At 45.0% G+C, this 21276-nt stretch overlaps 1 protein-coding gene across 1 annotated transcript in view; it reads right to left on the bottom strand.

Moving 5' to 3' along the window:
* Positions 1-372: 372 nt before the first annotated feature.
* The window catches only part of LOC129841973 (uncharacterized), a 28547-nt gene continuing 7643 nt past the window's right edge, over positions 373-21276 (bottom strand). The window contains exons 6-16 of the mRNA XM_055910337.1: positions 17394-17825; positions 14170-14601; positions 11417-11848; positions 10567-10833; positions 10193-10450; positions 9849-10094; positions 8686-8943; positions 7993-8331; positions 7625-7894; positions 1734-1820; positions 373-1594 (exon numbers count right to left, since the gene is read on the bottom strand). Coding sequence (XP_055766312.1) covers positions 1528-1594; positions 1734-1820; positions 7625-7894; positions 7993-8331; positions 8686-8943; positions 9849-10094; positions 10193-10450; positions 10567-10833; positions 11417-11848; positions 14170-14601; positions 17394-17825 — 3088 coding nt within the window. The 3' untranslated portion in view covers positions 373-1527. The remainder of the gene's footprint in view (positions 1595-1733; positions 1821-7624; positions 7895-7992; positions 8332-8685; positions 8944-9848; positions 10095-10192; positions 10451-10566; positions 10834-11416; positions 11849-14169; positions 14602-17393; positions 17826-21276) is intronic.

Here is a 21276-nt window from a genome sequence, read left to right on the forward strand (position 1 = left end):
TTGAGGTTTTCAATCTCACACTTTGGGCTGGATGTTTCAATATGTAGCATACTCACTGTCTTACATCAAAAAGCCACAAAAATCCCAAGTTTGAAAGTGGCTTTTCTTGAAGCTGTGCCGCGCCATTTTCCCTCCATTTCCCTCCACATGGGCAATTAGAGTTCTATCTAATGAGCTTCAGCCCCTCGTATTTGAGTGACAGCTAGCAAGAAGCCAGCCCAGGGTTATCCAATGAGGTTGCAGGGCGGGCCACAGCAGAGAGAGAGAGAAATGACGTGGTGCACATATGTGATGTAGTACAACATTTTCGGGGACCACTTTTGGCTTGTGAGTGTTACTATCAGCACTACTGGCTAAAAAGTACACAACAAGTAGCAGAGAACCTCTTTAATGAGTCTGTTGATACACAGCAGATTAAACATGATTGGACTGTTCCAGCTGTAACAACCGGTTCTGTTGATAACACAGCAGATTAAACATGATTGGACTGTTCCAGCTGTAACAACCGGTTCTGTTGATAACACAGCAGATTAAACATGATCGGACTGTTCCAGCTGTAACAACCGGTTCTGTTGATAACACAGCAGATTAAACATGATCGGACTGTTCCAGGTGTAACAACCCGGTTCTGTTGATAACACAGCAGATTAAACATGATCGGACTGTTCCAGCTGTAACAACCGGTTCTGTTGATAACACAGCAGATTAAACATGATCGGACTGTTCCAGCTGTAACAACCGGTTCTGTTGATAACACAGCAGATTAAACATGATCGGACTGTTCCAGCTGTAACAACCGGTTCTGTTGATAACACAGCAGATTAAACATGATCGGACTGTTCCAGCTGTAACAACCCGGTTCTGTTGATAACACAGCAGATTAAACATGATTGGATTAATCAGATTACCAGTCTTTTTTGTGTCTTTTGTATTAAAATGTTCCATCAGTTTATGTCCTGGATTCAGCCTTCTCTTCCTGGACTAAGACCTGATGTTGTTTCACCAGATTTCAAACCTCTTGTCTGTCAGGAAGGGTCTTCTGTCCTGGATTCAGCCTTCTCTTCCTGGACTAAGACCTGATGTTGTTTCACCAGATGTCAAACCTCTTGTCTGTCAGGAAGGGTCTTCTGTTCTGGATTCAGCCTTCTCTTCCTGGACTAAGACCTGATGTTGTTTCACCAGATGTCAAACCTCTTGTCTGTCAGGAAGGGTCTTCTGTCCTGGATTCAGCCTTCTCTTCCTGGACTAAGACCTGATGTTGTTTCACCAGATGTCAAACCTCTTGTCTGTCAGGAAGGATCTTCTGTCCTGGATTCAGCCTTCTCTTCCTGGACTAAGACCTAATGTTGTTTCACCAGATGTTAAACCTCTTGTCTGTCAGGAAGGGTCTTCTGTCCTGGATTCAGCCTTCTCTTCCTGGACTAAGACCTGATGTTGTTTCACCAGATCTCAAACCTCTTGTCTGTCAGGAAGGGTCTTCTGTCCTGGATTCAGCCTTCTCTTCCTGGACTAAGACCTGATGTTGTTTCACCAGATGTCAAACCTCTTGTCTGTCAAGAAGGGTCTTCTGTCCTGGATTCTGTTGTTGAAGAGTCTATAGAACATGATTATTATTAATCATTATTACATCATTAGACAACACATCTCCATCCTCCAACAGTTGCCCCCAGCAACAGACCCACCCATATGATCTCACACACACATGCTCTGCTCACCGTCACACACACCCTTACCGTACGGTGTGTATTGAAGTGTTGGTAGAAACCAGTTGGAGTATACTGTCAGTCAGAGCATCAGTGATGTCATTGTTGTGGCTCAGGCTGAGAGAGAGAGAGAGAGAGAGAGAGAGAGAGAGAGAGAGAGAGAGAGAGAGAGAGAGAGAGAGAGAGTTTGAGTTTTTATAAAACCTTTATTTTATACTCAAATGTTAACACAAATAATGACACACTGTCTTTTCAGAAATGAATCAACAAATGTACTTCCTAAACGAAAAATAAATAAATACATAACATCTACATTCAACTTATTTCTTCAGCAAAAAATAATTTCCCCTCCTCTACAAAACAAAGCGCTCCTTCGTAGGCCCACTTCTCCTCAAACAATATGAGATCTTTTACAGCTGAGAAGAACTCAAAATCTACTTTTATTCTTGCTTTCACTAATCCTTTAAAAACACATCTTACATCCTGCCCATATCCCGTTTCTATCTTATGTTTCCTACTCAGAAAAATTGACATCTTAGCTTGTCCCAAAATAAAATTTAACATTTGACATTTTCTTTTCTGTTGCTTACTATATCTAAACCCCAAAATAAAAACAGTGTTATTGAAAACCTCCCCTACAGCTTTAAACAAAGATTCCAGCATTTCCAATAGAGGTTTTATCCTCTCACACTCCATAAAACAGTGAAAAATAGTTTATCTTATATTACAAAAAGGACATCCATCTCTAACATCTGAGTTAATAACAGATATAAAAGCATTAACTGCAATGATACCATGTAAAACCCTCCATTGCATATCACCAGTACCCTTTTGTAACGGTGGCTTGTACAGTGCTCTCCATTCTGGCTTTACTTTATCATCAATGCCCAATTTTACCCTCCATGGAGTGTCTTTTCTATTTTTCAATTTATCTTTGTTCAACACCTTGACACACCCCCTATACAAGTCCTTCCCATTCACCTCATCCAAACTCACCTCCTCCAACCCTCTCAAATCCATCAATAACACCTTTCTTTCTGACTCTGAGATATTTGGTGTAATCCCTAGTCTTGGAAATGAGACGTCTTCATCTTGTATATTCTTCTTGTGGTTACTAAGCATACCCCACTCTTCCGCTGACAGAGCCTTCCTGCAGCGCCCCAACATTTGTCCGACAATCCTTTCCGACCTCATCCCCAAATGTTCAGCCACCCGTCTTCCATCCATTAAGGCGGGCCCAGCCATGGCCATTAACTGTTTTAAGGTGATTATTTTGCCCTTCACCAGAATCTTGGAGAAATGTGGAACAGCTGCAGTTGTACAATCCAGTCTTGCCCCATACACCAGCGGTTCCTCCAACAGCCAATGCACTGACTCCGCTGAATTTCGTCTGGACACCTTCATTATGCTCCACACTCTGAGAAGGCCTCTGTAAAACGGAGGTACTCCCTCCCTAGAAATCTGCCTACTATCAACCAGAAATAAAGCCTTCTTTAAACCTAATCCTCCAACCCGCTGTAATACAAGACCTGCCACTCCTCTCCACACCACATTTTCCGGTCCATAAAGCAACCTTTGAATAAACTGAAACCGGAAAGCAGCAGCTCTACTATCAAGATGTACAAGACCTTGTCCCCCCTCCTCTTCTGACAAATACAAAACACTTTGTGGAACCCAATGATATTTATCCCAAAAGAAATCCACAATAATTGCCTGTATCTTAGCCAGAAGGCCAGATGGTGGTTCTAAAACTGACAACCGATGCCACAGTGCAGAGGCAATCACATTGTTAACTATAATAGTGCGCCCCCTATATGACATACGAGATAATAACCAACGCCATCTCCTCATCCTCCCTTCCACCATTTCAACCACCCCACTCCAATTCTTTTCCATAGTCCCCTCATCTCCTAGGTACACTCCAAGATACTTAAAACCTCCCTTACACCATTCTAGCCCCCCTGGCAAAGCCATGATCCCTCCAGCCCATTTTCCAATCTGTAAAGCACAACTCTTTTCCCAATTTACCTTTGCAGAGGATATTCCCCTAAAACGATCAACCATTATACTCAAACTATCCACCTCCGCTTGATTTTTCACTAACACAACTACATCATCAGCATAGGCTGAGAGACGAATAGGAGGAATATCCTCTGAAAGGTACACCCCTTCAATGCGACTTCTAATGCTATTTAGTAGTGGCTCTATAGCAATGGCATACAACATCCCTGACAAAGAACATCCCTGCCGAATACCTCTACACACTTTAAAAGGAGCACTCAAACCACCGTTAACTTTCAATACACTTTCAATGTCACCATATATCACCTTTATCATGGCAATAAAACCCGAGCTGAACCCAAACGCCTCAAGCGTGTGCCATAAATATTTATGTTCAACTCGGTCAAATGCCTTTTCCTGATCAATTGAAATTAGACCAGCATCCAACCCAATAGCCTTAGAGACGTCCAAAAAATCACGAATCAGAGAAATGTTATCCCCTATCTGCCTGCCAGGAACACAGTAGGACTGGTCCGTATGTATGATTTGCCCCATCACCTCCCTCAGCCTGTTGGACAAAGCCTTTGACAATATCTTATAATCAGTGCACAATAAAGCCACCGGCCTCCAGTTCTTCACCTCCCTAGGGTCACCCTTTTTGGGCAATAGGGTGAGGACAGCCCTTCTGCAGCTTATTGGTAGTAACCCTCCGGTTAAACTATCATTAACTACTGCTAGCCAATCCTCTCCCAACATAGCCCAAAAAGACTTAAAAAAGTCAACGGGAAGCCCATCAATGCCTGGTGCCCTTCCATTTTCCATGCCTTTTAATGCAGTGTATAACTCCTGCAAAGACAATGGTTGCTCCAGCTCAACCTGAGCTTCTGCAGCCACCTTTGGGAGCCCATCAAAGAACTGTTGTGTCACTGTTTTATCCTCTTTGTACTCACACTTATAGAGCTCAGCATAGAACTCTGCTGCCCTCTTTCTAATTTCACTCGGGCTAGTGAGCTCTTGTCCAACAGCTGATTTGAGACAATGAATAATTTTTCTTTGTCCATTCTTTTTCTCTAAACCAAAGAAAAACTTGGATGAGGCATCCATTTCAGATATTCCCTGAAACTTACTTCTCACCAATGCCCCCTGTGCTCTGATACCCAGCAGGTCTGCCAATGCAGCTTTTCTCCTCTTGAGGGCCTGAGTATGGCCTCGATCTCCTGTGGTCTCGACCAACGTCATGAGTTCCACTATTTCAAACTCTAAGGCTTTCATTGATCTGGTGATATCCTTGGTGACATTCCTCGTGTATTGATTACAGAATTGTTGAATCTGGATTTTCCCTATATCCCACCACTGTTGAAGTGATATAAAACTGGCCTTTTGAGACCTCCACCTCTCCCACAAAAAACTGAAACATTTCCTGAAATGAGAATCACTCAATAAAGTTGTATTAAAATGCCAGTATGCACTTTTGGGTTTTACATCATTAATGAACACCACCTCTGTTATTAAACAATGATCAGAAAATCCCACTGGGGTTATCACACTTGATTTACAAACCTGAGATTGATGCTCAAAACAATAACACCTATCTAACCTGGCCATAGAGATGATGTTCTCTCTCACATGCGCCCAGGTGTACTGCCTTGTTCCTCCATGTTGACTCCGCCAAATATCACACAATTCATGTGTTACAATAAGGCGTTTTAAAAAAGTCCTTGAGGCTATATGAGGTTCTTTGTGATTTCTATCTAAATCGCTGACTGTGCAGTTGAAATCCCCAGCAATAAATAAATAATCCTCTTTGTTACATTTCTCAATGGTATTTGATAATGTCTCTAAAAAACATACCCTCTCAACTGTCACCACTGGGGCATATACATTTATCAGACACATAGTGATGTTTTCATACCTTGCTCTGACTTTTAATAACCTCCCCTCAACTATCTCCTCAATCTCATAAGACAAAGGCAAAAACCCTTTTGAGAACAAAATAGCCACCCCCCCCACTTTTTGAGTTTTTATGACTACACACCACTGTCCCCCCCCACTCCTGTTGCCACATAACTTCATTTTCCAAATGACTATGCGTTTCTTGTAGAAAAATTATGTCACTTCCCTTTCCCCTAATTAACTCATACACCATGGCTCTTTTTTTACCATCTCTTGCCCCATTTACGTTTAAAGAAGAAATCTTAAAACTGCTCATGGATGAAAAAAATATACAGAGGATGATACAGCCACCACATCTCTTTACAGAGTTAAAACTGCAACTGAACTCTTTCATTTTCTTTCGAATTTACATCACTTATCACTCTCGTGACCACTTTCTTGAGTCTAGCAATTTCAGGGCTTTTCAACCCTCCTCCTGTAATTTTTGACATCAGAAACTTTGCTGATTCAATAAACAATTCACTTTCAGGGAAAAAATCAGTTACATTGTAATCCTGCATATATTTCTTCCCTTTTGTCAACTTCAGAAATTGACGTATCTTCTCAATTCCATATCTCCCTTCTATCCCATTTGTCTCGCTACATTGTTGTGACGCGTCAGAAGACTCACTCTCGCTATCCTCCCCAGAAGAAAACTCCACCATCTCTACCACTTGTTCATCTTCAACTGATTTATCACTCTCTACCTTTCTCTACCTTTCTCTTAGAACTAGACCCTTCACCCCCCCTTAAATTCTTCCTTTTACTCCTAGGTATTTTGAAAACAGCTGCTTCTTTTTCCGTTATTTCAATCTCCTCTTGCCCTCCAATTTCATTTTCCAGCATTCCTCAGCGACGGCAGTCGCAATCTCACCACCTGTTTCCCCTCCCTCTTTTTTCTGATCTACCACGATTTCCACCTTATCCACAATGCCTTCTTCTCCTACTTTTCCAACCACATCTGCCCACCTTCTCCCTTCCCCTGCACCCTTAGCATGTTCATCCCTTCGCGGTGGTGCGCTATTTGCACCAGCACTATAACCACTACCGGTCTCAGCGCGCTCATTCTCGGGACAACTGCGCACCAAATGCCCCTCTTTTCCACAACCAAAGCATTTCATTGATTCCGTCGAAGCATAAAATACATAATCAAATCCATCAATCTTAAAACTGAACGCTAAATTCAGTTCATCTACGTCCTTTTTTAAAATCATATGCACTTGTCTCCTATGAGACACGACATGTTTCAGCAACGGAGATTTGACCATGACGAGATAACTCTCGCTCCAATATTTCATCTCTAACAAAAGGTGGCACGTTAGACAGTATCACTTTTTTCGCCGGATTCATAAGCGGAAATACTTGCGTCTGTGCCTCCCGCAACACAACACCCGTCTCCACTATTTTATTCACCTTTTCAATAGAATCTAAAAAGATCACTACAGCGCTATTCATCCTTGAGGCTGATTTGATGCTATCATACCCAATGATAGCACCCACAGCCAGGCTACATTCTTCTACTGAACACCCTGCCGACGCTGGAATCTTTACCCCATGCCTCCGGCTTAGTTTTTCAAACTCTACACTTCCTCGAGTGGCCATTCCAACCAGCCCCACCCGCTGGTTGTGCCCTCGCGAAAAAACAAACAAACAACCTCAACGATCCCACCACCCTTATACGTGCTTAATGATAGTTAAACAATATACCCTTAAAACAACTAAACTAATGAATATATATATATCTACATACCAAAACCCAATAGAGTGAAAAGAAATTCCATTCGCTCTCACAAACACTCCTGCTTGACAACTCACTCCCAGCATGCACTCCAACGAGAGAGAGAGAGAGAGAGAGAGAGAGAGAGAGAGAGAGAGAGAGAGAGAGAGACATTTGTCATCTAGTCACTCACACACACACACACACACACACACACACACACACACACACACACACACACACACACACACACACAGTGAAAGCCACTCACTCCAGGACTTGTACTTTATGCAGGTGTGTGATCAGGGGCTGTAGGTGGTGGTCTGTGAGTTGACAGTGGCTGAGGTCCAGTTCTGACAGACCCTCTGAGTGTTCCAGAACCAGGGCCAGAGATCCACAGGCCTTCTGATCCAGCCTGGTCTCACTGAGGTCCAGCTCCCCATCCAGGGCTCTGCACAGGGACTCTGTGTGCCTCAGCAGCCCCTCTTCAATACCCTCACACACAAGGTCCAGCAGCTGAAGTAGCAGAGCTTTGCTGGAACTGAGAGGACAAGAAACAGAGACAACATCATGACACAGAGTAGGTTTAACTCCTACTGATAAACTAGTTGGTCAAATGTTTGTCTTTGTATGTCTAACCTCAGCTTGACGATATGCAGGATGGGAAGCAGCTCCCTCAGTGCTCTGTCCTCCACCTCACAGTCTCTTAGGATGAGCTGGACCTGGTTCTGGACCAGCTGGGTGCTGTGTTGGTTCTGCTTCAGAACAGAGTTGATGGCCCTGCAGTGGTCAGTGGTCAGACACAGAGCCTCTCCTGGGTCCTGAGCTGACAGGTCCACAGAGGAGGAGCAGGAGAAGTCCAGCCTGTAGTGCAGAGACCTGAGCAGCCATACTGCTGTTGGTGGTGGTGGTGCCCCCTGCTGGATCTGAGAGGCAGCACAGCACTGGAGGAAACTCAACAGTAACCTCCTGTCAACACTACAGAGAGAGACAGAGAGAGAGACAGAGAGTGAGCGACAGAGAGAGACAGAGAGAGAGACAGAGAGAGAGCGACATAGGGAGACAGCGAGACAGAGAGAGAGAGAGAGAGAGAGAGAGAGACAGAGAGAGAGAGAGACTTATTTACACACCATCACACATTAAAACACTGATAAACACACTACAACTCTGTTTATCAGGTCAACTCCCAGGCGTTCCCCTTCAATTCCACCCCTAGCTGAGGTTAAGGTTAGTACGTTACACTAAGGTTAGGGTTAGAGGTTAAATCAGTCAGGAAGTGGAAAGCCTCATAGTTCTATCCATTCTAGCAGGGTCAAAGAGTGCCAACTAAACCTGAGTTGGGAGACTCTGTCCAGAAGAGGCAGGATGCTCTCTATCTCCCCCGGTGGTATGGAGGTCCACAGCAGGTTGACTTTGACTTGGTGGCTGTGCTGCAGGGTAAAACACAGAGCAGTACAGTCCACTCTGTCCAGCTCTCTGCTGTTCAGGTTGATCCAATGGTCTGAAGATCTCAACAAACTGGACACACAGTCACTGTCTCTACTGTCATAGATGTGTCTGATGGAGGACTTTACAAAGCTGGAACTGGACCTGAACAAACATGGAGAATGGATTGTTGTGGTTATGTCAAGATTTTATAAAGGATAACTCACATAGTAACAACTGGCTGGATAGGATATGAATAATTAAAGTCTATAAATATTGAATAACGATCTCCCACCTCTTGAATAAAACCCTAATGATAATACAGAGGATAACTCACATAGCAACAACTGGCTGGATAGGATATGAATAATTAAAGTCTATAAATATTGAATAACGATCTCCCACCTCTTGAATAAAACCCTAATGATAATACAGAGGATAACTCACATAGTAACAACTGGCTGGATAGGACATGAATAATTAAAGTCTAAAATATTGAATAACGATCTCCCACCTCTTGAATAAAACCCTAATGATAATACAGAGGATAACTCACATAGTAACAACTGGCTGGATAGGACATGAATAATTAAAGTCTAAAATATTGAATAACGATCTCCCACCTCTTGAATAAAACCCTAATGATAATACAGAGGAAAACTCACATAGTAACATCTGGCTGGATAGGACATGAATAATTAAAGTCTATAAATATTGAATAAAGATCTCCCACCTCTTGAATAAAACCCTAATGATAATACAGAGGATAACTCACATAGCAACAACTGGCTGGATAGGACATGAATAATTAACGTCTATAAATATTGAATAAAGATCTCCCACCTATTGAATAAAACCCTAATGATATTACAGAGGATAACTCACATAGTAACAACTGGCTGGATAGGACATGAATAATTAAAGTCTATAAATATTGAATAAAGATCTCCCACCTATTGAATAAAACCCTCATGATATTACAGAGGATAACTCAGAACAACATGTCACTGGATACAAATAGTTATTTTATTATTTCTAGAAAGTCTGAACAGAGAAAGAAGTTCTCCCACCTCTTGAGAGTAACCCTTCCCAGAAAGGGGAGAAGATCTGAGATGTTCTTCTCTAGAAGCCTGTTCTTCCTGAGGTCCACAGTGATGTTGTGGGTTGAATGCTGCAGCAGAGAGAGAAGCACTTCCCAGTCCAGCCTGCAGGAGGTCAGGTCTCCACCAACCTTCTCCAGGAACCACTGAGTCAAGTCCTTGTCCTGAGCTTCATACACAACTACAGTCAGCTGCTGCAGAGTGTCTGAGTTCAGTCTAGGAGGTTGGAACAAACAGGCAGTCAGAAATATGAAGAAAAACACATGAATGACGTTACTATTTCTACTTTTAAAATACATCAGCTTCAGACTGACCTGAGAGAGAGAGGTCCCTGGTGACACAGCAGTGTGATGAGAGAGTGACCCTGGATCCAGAGGTCAGTCAGGTCCAGACACTGAACCCTCCAGAGTCTCAGCAGGGAAGCCACACTACTCAGAGCCCTGGATAACACTCTCTCTGGTGTCTGGCTGCTCTTTAGGACCAGGGAGAGTTCTGGGACAGTCAGTGGAGTAGAACCTCTCCCTGTCCTCCTAACCAGTCTGGACAGTTTCACTGCCATACCCACACTCAGCCTGGAATGAAAAGACGAAACTAAAGTCACTTGAAACAGAGAAACCTTGCCAGATAAATGCTCAGTAGGAAAATCAACTATTCAATAGACCTGTAAAAGCTGTCTTACTGAACATACCCGAGTTTGTGGAGCTTTGACTCATGTCTCAAAAGAAGTGTGGCTCCTTTGAGAGAGATCTTGCTGGGGGTGAGAGTGAGGTCCACTCTGGAGGCACAGAGACCCAGGACTCTCCCCACAGACCTGCAGGTTTTCCTGGGTAACTCTCCTCCCAGTGACAGGGTGGAGCCCAAGGCCTGGAGGAGAGAGGCCAACTGCTGGTCCTCCTCTCTGGACCTCACAGGGATGGATTCACACACAGTCTGGAAGAACCTGTCATCATCACAGCTGAAACAGCAAAACATGGAGGACATCAAATCAGACATTTAGGAGACAGTGACGTCCAAATGTATTGGGACAGTGACACATGGTTTGTTGTTTTGGCTCGGTACTCCAGCACTTTCTAAACGGTGAAAATGACATTAAAGCTGACAGTCTGACCTTTAACCTCAGTCATTGTATCATGTCAAAGTGTACAGAGACAAAATAACAAATGTGTCCCAGTACGTTGACCTCACTGTACATGAATACATGTTATCTGGAAATATAACACCATGTCACAGAGAAAGATACATAACATAAAAGACATTTGGTTTATAGATTAGATATTCTGAATATAAACGTTCAGGTTTATTGTAACAAGACCTCTCTAGATTAGGTATTCTGAGTATATGTGAATATAGATTCACAATTCTGGGCAACATTTGTTATTTCAGGGAATCTGGTATTCTGTGTATAAATGTTACCACTTGAAGTTTCATATGACAATGTCTTAAAAAGACAAAGACTGCAGAAAGCTACAAACATCCTCTCTAAAGGGAAATACAGGGACAGACAACTACAATCCCTGAAATGTACTGATCCAACTCACCTCAGCTGTGAGATGTAGGACAGACACTGAAGGAAACTCCTCACTTCACTCTCTTCATCTGACCAGCCCTTCAGCTCTACTGGTTTCTTCTCTGGTTGGAGTTTCAGCACTTCTAGGAGGAGGGAGGCCTTTCTCTCTGAGAGGTCTATGGACCAGACTGCAGGAGCTGACTGGTAAACTGGCTGTAATGCTGGAAGGACACTCCTGCCTGTTTGAGTCTCATAGTCCTTCACATGTGAGAACAGATCCAGCAGGAAATCACTCTGTTTAGAAGTGTCTCCATTGGGAAAAGGAAAGGTGCTGTAAGTACACACTGATGATACCAGCTTCAGTGTCTTCTCTCCTGTCTGCTCCTCCCACTCTGCTGCTTGAGACAGGAGATCCACCAGGAACTTGATCCGCTTTGAGGGATCAGACCTCCATGGACAGAAACTGCAACAAGGACAGTAACAGCTGATTCAGACATGGATGAACACATGAAACCAGTCATAGTTAAAGATATATGAAGTAGTTATACAATTAAAAAACATATATTTTACCTTCCTTTAACTAGAACAAATTCTTATTTTCTATGACGGCCAAGGAACAGTGGGTTAACACTCTAACCACTAGGCTTTCTGCCACCCCTAATAATGTGCTTTGGTTATATGTTAAAGTATTTAGTTTTAGAGACATTCACATTATTTATGTGTGACATTTAGTAATGCAAAATTAGTTATGTCAGGAAATGGGCTGATAAATGTTCCCAGATTCACCAACATGTGTAGTTTTATACGGAGCCTTCACCGTGTGCTGCCACTTTGCATCAGCAGTCAGAAAGGAGACTCTCTGGGGGGCAGTTTGATAGTGGTGATGCTAAACAACTCTGTTTATTTTCACTCTTTCTCTCTCTCTCTTCCCTCTTCCCTATTCCCTCATCCATATTCCCTGTCATCCTCGCCTCCCCCTCTCTCTCTCTCCCATCTCTCTTCTCTCTCTACCATCTCCTCTATTCCCTACCTCTCTCTCCCTTCTCTCTTCCCTCTCTCTCTCCTCTGTCTCCTCTCTCTCCATAAAGTGTCCAATGTTGTTGGTCGTGTGGTTTGTTCTCAGGCCAGTAAGTGTGAGCAGAGCCTGCTGAGCATCTGGTACATGCCATTGGCTTGGGCGGGTGTAAGAGTGGGGGTTGGGCCTGTTTGCCCGCTCACTACCTGGGCGTATGTGTGACTTCCATGTTGATGCCCTCTTTGCGGGGGTGGGGTGCATGGGGTGGGCAGGAGGGGTATAGGTCTGATCTGAGGGGGCCTAAATGGGGTGTGGGCATGATTGACGTGGGGGGGTGTTGATTGGTTGGGGTGGGGGTGTGGATGTGGCTGGTGGTGTTGTGGTCTGGATGTAAGTCCTCTTGGCGTGGGTTCTCTATGTGTAGGTCCAGGGGGGGGGTCCCGCAGGTCTGGGAGAGTGTCTCGCTGGTCTGGGCGGGGTGTCTATTGATCTGTTGCTCCTGTGTGAAGTGTTTCAGAGCTCTCTCTCTCTCTTCTCCCTCCCTCTCTCTCGCTTCCCTCACTCTTTCTCGCTTCCCTCACTCTTTCATGCCTCCCTCACTCTCTCTCTCTCCCCCCCCTCTCTCTCTCTCTCCCTCCCCCCTTTCTATCGTCTCACCCTCTCTTCCTTCTCTCTCATCCTTCACTCTCTCTCTCTCCTTCCCTCTCTTTCTCTTCCCTCTCTCTCTCTTCCCCTCTCTCTCGCTTCCCTCTCTCTCTCTCTCCCCTCTCTTCTCTCTTTCTCTCTTCCCTCACTCTCTGTATCTCTCTTCCCCTCTCTCTCTCTTCCCCTCTCTCTCTCTCTTCCCTCTCTCTCTCTCTCCCCTCTCTCTCTCTCCCCTCTCTCTCTCTCCCCTCTCTTCCCTCTCTCTCTCTCCCCTCTCTTCTCGCTTTCTCTCTTCCCTCACTCTCTGTATCTCTCTTCCCCTCTCTCTCTCTTCCCCTCTCTCTATCTTCCCTCTCTCTCTCTCCCCTCTCTCTCTCTCCCTCTCTTCCATCTCTCTCTCTCTTCCCCTCTCTCTCTCTTCCCTCTCTCTCTCCCCTCTCTCTCTCTTCCCCCTCTCTCTCTCCCCTCTCTCTCTCTTCCCGCTCCCTCTCTTCCCGCTCTCCCTCTCTTCCCGCTCTCTCTCTTCCCTCTCTCCCTATCTTCCCTCTCTCCCTATCTTCCCTCTCTCTCTCTCTTCCCTCCCTCTCTCTCTCTTCCCTCCCTCTCTCTCTCTTCCCTCTCTTCCCGCTCCCTCTCTTCCCTCTCTCCCTATCTTCCCTATCTCTCGTCCACTGGGAGGTAATACAGATTACTGCAAATCCTCTAATGTTGATGACTGGTTTCTTTCTTGTAAATTGTTTCTATGAAGTTGCCGTTAAATTGCTCTGCCATCATTATTGTATGAGGTATTATTGGTGGGGTTACCCCTGTGCTGTGATGGGTGTTTTATATGGTGTGTCTTATCTTTTCTCTCCACTGGCTATCTGGCTAACAGGCTACACTCTAGACAGTCTCTTCTGCTGATGTGTGTGTGTCTGGTAGTGGGTCTCTCTCTATCCTACTCTTTTCCTTTCTGCAGGGTTAATACCTGCCTGGCGCCCCAACAAAATCTTTACCTTTACCCCTCTCTAACAAAACCGCTACAAAATTTATCAACACTTTAAGTTTTATATGTCAAATGTTTCTACAAGATAATAACCACTAGCATCACATGATCACTAACCACCACACATGTTCAGACTCACCTCAGCTGTGAGATGTAGGACAGACACTGAAGGAAACTCCTCACTTCACTCTCTTCATCTGACCAGCCTTTCAGCTCCACTGGTTTCTTCTCTGGTTGGAGTTTCAGCACTTCTAGGAGGAGGGAGGCCTTTCTCTCTGAGAGGTCTATGGACCAGACTGCAGGAGCTGACTGGTAAACTGGCTGTAATGCTGGAAGGAAACTCCTGCCTTTTTGAGTCTCATAGTCCTTCACATGTGAGTACAGATCCAGCAGGAAATCACTCTGTTCAGAATTGTCTCCATTGAGAAAAGGAAAGGTGCTGTAAGTCCACACTGATGATACCAGCTTCAGTGTCTTCTCTCCTGTCTGCTCCTCCCACTCTGCTGCTTGAGACAGGAGATCCACCAGGAACTTGATCAGCTTTGAGGGATCAGACCTCCGTGGACAGAACCTGCAACAAGGACAGTAACAGCTGATTCAGACATGGATGAACACATGAAACCAGTCATAGTTAAAGATATATGAAGAGGTTATACAATTAAAAAATATATATTTTACCTTCATTTAACTAGAACAAATTCTTATTTTCTATGACGGCCTAGGAACAGTGGGTTAACACTCTAACCACTAGGCTTTCTGCCAACCCTAATAATGTGCTTTGGTTATTTGTCAAAGTATTTAACTTTAGAGACAATCACATGATTTATCTGTGACATTTAGTAATGCAACATTAGTTATGTCAGGAAATGGGCTGATAAATGTTCCCAGATTCACCAACATGTGTAGTTTTATACGGAGCCTTCACCGTGTGCTGCCACTTTGCATCAGCAGTCAGAAAGGAGACTCTCTGGGGGGCAGTTTGATAGTGGTGATGCTGAAGAACTCTGGGTTATTCTCCCTCTTTCTCTCCCCCCTTTCTCTTTCTCTTCCTCCTCTCTCTTCCCTCCATCTTCCCTCTCTCTCTCTCTCTCTCTCTCTCCACTCTCTCTCCCTCTTCCCTCTCTCTCTCTCTTTCTCTTTCGTCTCTCTCTCCCCCCACTCTCTCTCCACTCGCTCTCTTCCCTTTCTTCCTCTCCTCTCTCCTTCTTCCCTCTCTCTCTCTCTCTTCCCTCTTCCCTCTCCCCTCTCTTTCTCTCTCTTCCCTCTCTCTCTCTCTTCCCTCTCTCTCTCTCTTCCCTCTCTCGTCTCTCTCTCTTTTCCCTCTCTTCCTCTCTCTCTCTCTTACCTTTCTCTTTCTCTCTCTCTTCCCTCTCTCTCTCTTTTCTTTCTCTCTTCCATCTCTCTTCCCTCTCTCTTCCCTATCTCTCTTCCCTCTCTTCCCTCTCTCTCTCCTCCCTATCCCTTCCTTCTCTCTCTTCCCTCTCACTTTCTCTTCTCTCTCTTCCCTCTCTCTTTCTTCCCTCTCTCCCTATCTTCCGTCTCCCTCTCCCTCTTTTCCCTCTCTCTCTTCCCTCTCCCTTCCTTCTCTCTCTTCCCTCTCCCTCTCCTCTCTAACCTCTCTCTCCCCTCTCTCATCCCTCTCTATTCCCTCTCTATTCCCTATCTCTCGTCCACTGGGAGGTAATACAGATTACTGCAAATCCTCTAATGTTGATGACTGGGTTCTTTCTTGTAAATTGTTTCTATGAAGTTGCCGTTAAATTGCTCTGCCATCATTATTGTATGAGGTATTATTGGTGGGGTTACCCCTGTGCTGTGATGGGTGTTTTATATGGTGTGTCTTATCTTTTCTCTCCACTGGCTATCTGGCTAACAGGCTGCACTCTAGACAGTCTCTTCTGCTGATGTGTGTGTGTCTGGTCTGCCTACCCATGTGAGAGACGCAGACTCGGTCTCAACCTTTAAGTCTTTATTGAAGACTCATCTCTTCAGTAGGTCCTATGATTGAGTGTAGTCTGGCCCAGGAGTGTGAGGGTGAACGGAAAGGCTCTGGAGCAACGAACCGCCCTTGCTGTCTCTGCCTGGCCGGTTCCCCTCTCTCCACTGGGATTCTCTGCCTCTAACCCTATTACAGGGGCTGAGTCACTGGCTTACTGGTGCTCTTTCATGCCGTCCCTGGGAGGGGTGCATCACTTGAGTGGGTTGAGTCACTGACGTGATCTTCCTGTCTTGGTTGGCGCCCCCCCTTGGGTTGTGCCGTGGCGGAGATCTTTGTGGGCTATACTCGGCCTTGTCTCAGGATGGTAAGTTGGTGTTTGAAGATATCCCTCTAGTGGTGTGGGGGCTGTGCTTTGGCAAAGTGGGTGGGCTTATATCCTGCCTGTTTGGCCCTTTCCGGGGGTATCATCGGATGGGGCCACAGTGTCTCCTGAACCCTCCTGTCTCAGCCTCCAGTATTTATGCTGCATTAGTTTATGTGTCGGGGGGCTAGGGTCAGTTTGTTATATCTGGAGTATTTCTCCTGTCTTATCCGGTGTCCTGTGTGAATTTAAGTATGCTCTCTCTAATTCTCTCTTTCTCTCTTTCTTTCTCTCTCTCGGAGGACCTGAGCCCTGGGACCATGCCTCAGGACGACCTGACATGATGACTCCTTGCTGTCCCCAGTCCACCTGGCCGTGCTGCTGCTCCAGTTTCAACTGTTCTGCCTGCGGCTATGGAACCCTGACCTGTTCACCGGACGTGCTACCTGTCCCAGACCTGCTGTTTTCAACTCTCTAGAGACAGCAGAGATACTCTTAATGATCGGCTATGAAAAGCCAACTGACATTTACTCCTGAGGTGCTGACTTGCTACACCCTCGACAACTACTGTGATTATTATTATTTGACCATGCTGGTCATTTATGAACATTTTAACATCTTGGCCATGTTCTGTTATAATCTCCACCCGGCACAGCCAGAAGAGGACTGGCCACCCCTCATAGCCTGGTTCCTCTCTAGGTTTCTTCCTAGGTTTTGGCCTATCTAGGGAGTTTTTCCTAGCCACCGTGCTTCTACACCTGCATTGCTTGCTGTTTGGGGTTTTAGGCTGGGTTTCTGTACAGAACTTTGAGATATCAGCTGATGTACGAAGGGCTATATAAATACATTTGATTTGGTAGTGGGTCTCTCTCTTTCCTACTCTTTTCCTTTCTGCAGGGTTAATACCTGCCTGGCGCCCCAACAAAATCTTTACCTTTACCCCTCTCTAACAATACCGCTACAAGATTTACCAACACTTGAAGTTTTAAATGTCAAATGTTTCTACAAGATAATAACCACTAGCATCACATGATCACTAACCACCACACATGTTCAGACTCACCTCAGCTGTGAGATGTAGGACAGACACTGAAGGAAACTCCTCACTTCACTCTCTTCATCTGACCAGCCCATCAGCTCTACTGGTTTCTTCTCTGGTTGGAGTTTCAGCACTTCTAGGAGGAGGGAGGCCTTTCTCTCTGAGAGGTCTATGTACCAGACTGCAGGAGCTGACTGGTAAACTGGCTGTAATGCTGGAAGGACACTCCTGCCTGTTGGAGTCTCATAGTCCTTCACATGTGAGTACAGATCCAGCAGGAAATCACTCTGTTTAGAAATGTATCCATAGGGATAAGGAAAGGTGCTGTAAGTACACACTGATGATACCAGCTTCAGTGTCTTCTCTCCTGTCTGCTCCTCCCACTCTGCTGCTTGAGACAGGAGATCCACCAGGAACTTGATCTGCTTTGAGAGATCATACCAATCTGGATAGAACCTGCATCAAGGACAGTAACAGCTGATTCAGACATGGATGAACACATGAAACCAGTCATAGTTAAAGATATATGAAGTAGTTATACAATTAAAAAACATATATTTTACCTTCATTTAACTAGAACAAATTCTTATTTTCTATGACGGCCTAGGAACAGTGGGTTAACACTCTAACCACTAGGCTTTCTGCCACCCCTAATAATGTGCTTTGGTTATTTGTCAAAGTATTTAACTTTAGAGACAATCACATTATTTATCTGTGACATTTAGTAATGCAACATTAGTTATGTCAGGAAATGGGCTGATAAATGTTCCCAGATTCACCAACATGTGTAGTTTTATACGGAGCCTTCACCGTGTGCTGCCACTTTGCATCAGCAGTCAGAAAGGAGACTCTCTGGGGGCAGTTTGATAGTGGTGATGCTAAACAACTCTGGTTAATTATTCCTCTTCTCTCTCTCTGTCTCTCTCTCTTTCCTCTCTCTCTCTCTCTCTCTTTCCTCGCTCGCTCTCTGCCCTCTCTCTCTCTCTCTCGTCCCTCTCTCTCTCCCCCCTCTCTCTCTCCCCCCTCTCTCTCTCTCTCTCTCTCTCTCTCCAGTGCTTTACACTGCAGCAGACTTTATTATTGTTTTCAATGCTCTTCCCTTTGAGGTTCAGCGTGGCTGGACTATTATTGTCCTGCCAGATGTATTTGGGTTGACATTTTAGTTAAAGGGAGGTTTCTTGCCAGTTTATTGTGTCTTGTTATTTGAACTGTATTGATGTGGTACTAATGACATGTGGGCCAGAAGATGTTGGACATTTTAAGGCCTTTGTTTGTCTATGACCCCCCACCATTCATACCCTCTGCACTCCTCCACTGAGAGGTAATACAGATTACTGCAAATCATCTCATGTTGATGACTGGGTTATTTCTTGTAAATTGTTTGTATAAAGTTGCCGTTAAATTGCTCTGCCATCATTATTGTATGTGGTATTATTGGTGGGGTTACCCCTGTGCTGTGATGGGTGTTTTATATGGTGTGTCTTATCTTTTCTCTCCACTGGCTATCTGGCTAACAGGCTACACTCTAGACAGTCTCTTCTGCTGATGTGTGTGTCTGGTAGTGGGTCTCTCTCTATCCTACTCTTTTCCTTTCAGCAGGGTTAATACCTACCTGGCGCCCCAACAAAATCTTTACCTTTACCCCTCTCTAACAATACCGCTACAAGATTTATCAACACTTTAAGTTTTATATGTCAAATGTTTCTACAATATAATAACCACTAGCATCACATAATCACTAACCACCACACATGTTCAGACTCACCTCAGCTGTGATGATTTGTCCTTTTCAACAAACCTATTTTTCTCCCACTGATTTGCCCTGCAGTTTCTGTTACTGAAGAATAACATCAATTGCGAACACCAGTACAATAACAGTGAGGAGTTAGCATTTGATATCATACCACAAAGACATGCTAACCTCTCACCATTACAATAACAGGGGAGGTTAGCATTTTATATCATACCACCAAGACATGCTAACCTCTCACCATTACAATAACAGGGAGAGGTTAGCATTTTATATCATACCACCATGACATGCTAACCTCTCACCATTACAATAACAGGGAGGGGTTAGCATTTTATATCATACCACCAAGACATGCTAACCTCTCACCATTACAATAACAGGGGAGGTTAGCATTTTATATCATACCACCAAGACATGCTAACCTCTCACCATTACAATAACAGGGAGAGGTTAGCATTTTATATCATACCACCAAGACATGCTAACCTCTCACCATTACAATAACAGGGGAGGTTAGCATTTTATATCATACCACCAAGTCATGCTAACCTCTCACCATTACAATAACAGGGAGGGGTTAGCATTTTATATCATACCACCAAGACATGCTAACCTCTCACCATTACAATAACAGTGAGGAGTTAGCATTTTATATCATACCACCAAGACATGCTAACCTCTCACCATTACAATAACAGGGAGGGGTTAGCATTATATATCATACCACCAAGACATGCTAACCTCTCACCATTACAATAACAGTGAGGAGTTAGCATTTTATATCATACCACCAAGACATGCTAACCTCTCACCATTACAATAACAGGGAGAGGTTAGCATTTTAAATCCCAAGACATGCTAACCAATCACCTGTCACAGATCCCCCGGTACAGCTGCTCATTCCGTTCACCAGCTTCGGAGGTCTACGACCCTGGCTTTCTAGGTGTCACAGACCTGGACTCATTACCACCAACCCCAGACTGTCTGGTCTCATTACCACCAACCCCAGACTGTCTCATCTCATTACCACCAACCCCGGACTGTCTGGTCTCATAACCACCAACCCCAGACTGTCTCATCTCATTACCACCAACCCCAGACTGTCTGGACTCATTACCACCAACCCCAGACTGTCTCATCTCATTACCACCAACCCCAGACTGTCTGGTTTCATTACCACCAACCCCAGACTGTCTGGTCTCATTACCACCAACCCCAGACTGTCTCATCTCATTACCACCAACCCCAGACTGTCTGGACTCATTACCACCAACCCCAGACTGTCTCATCTCATTACCACCAACCCCAGACTGCCTGGTCTCATTACCACCAACCCCAGACTGTCTGTTCTCATTACCACCAACCCCAGACTGTCTCATCTCATTACCACCAACCCCAGACTGTCTCATCTCATTACCACCAACCCCAGACTGTCTGGTCTCATTACCACCAACCCCGGACTGTCTGGTCTCAATACCACCGACCCCGGACTGTCTGGTCTCAATACCACCAACCCCAGACTGTCTGGTCTCATTACCACCAACCCCAGACTGTCTGGTCTCATTACAACCAACCCCAGACTGTCTGGTCTCATTACCACCAACCCCAGACTGTCTGGTCTCATTACCACCAACCCCAGACTGTCTGGTCTCATTACAACCAACCCCAGACTGTCTGGTCTCATTACCACCAACCCCGGACTGTCTGGACTCATTACCACCAACCCCAGACTGTCTCATCTCATTACCACCAACCCCAGACTGTCTCATCTCATTACCACCAACCCCGGACTGTCTGGTCTCATTACCACCAACCCCAGACTGTCAGGTCTCATTACCACCAACCCCAGACTGTCTGGTCTCATTACCACCAACCCCAGACTGTCTCATCTCATTACCACCAACCCAAGACTGTCTGGTCTCATTACCACCACCCCCCAGACTGTCTGGTCTCATTACAACCAACCCCAGACTGTCTGGTCTCATTACCACCAACCCCGGACTGTCTGGTCTCATTACCACCAACCTCAGACTGTCTCATCTCATTACCACCAACCCCAGACTGTCTGGTCTCATTACCACCAACCCCCAGACTGTCTGGTCTCATTACCACCAACCCCCAGACTGTCTGGTCTCATTACCACCAACCCCAGAC

This window comes from Salvelinus fontinalis, unplaced genomic scaffold, assembly GCF_029448725.1.
Source record: "Salvelinus fontinalis isolate EN_2023a unplaced genomic scaffold, ASM2944872v1 scaffold_0005, whole genome shotgun sequence".
Classification (NCBI taxonomy): Eukaryota; Metazoa; Chordata; class Actinopteri; order Salmoniformes; family Salmonidae; genus Salvelinus; species Salvelinus fontinalis.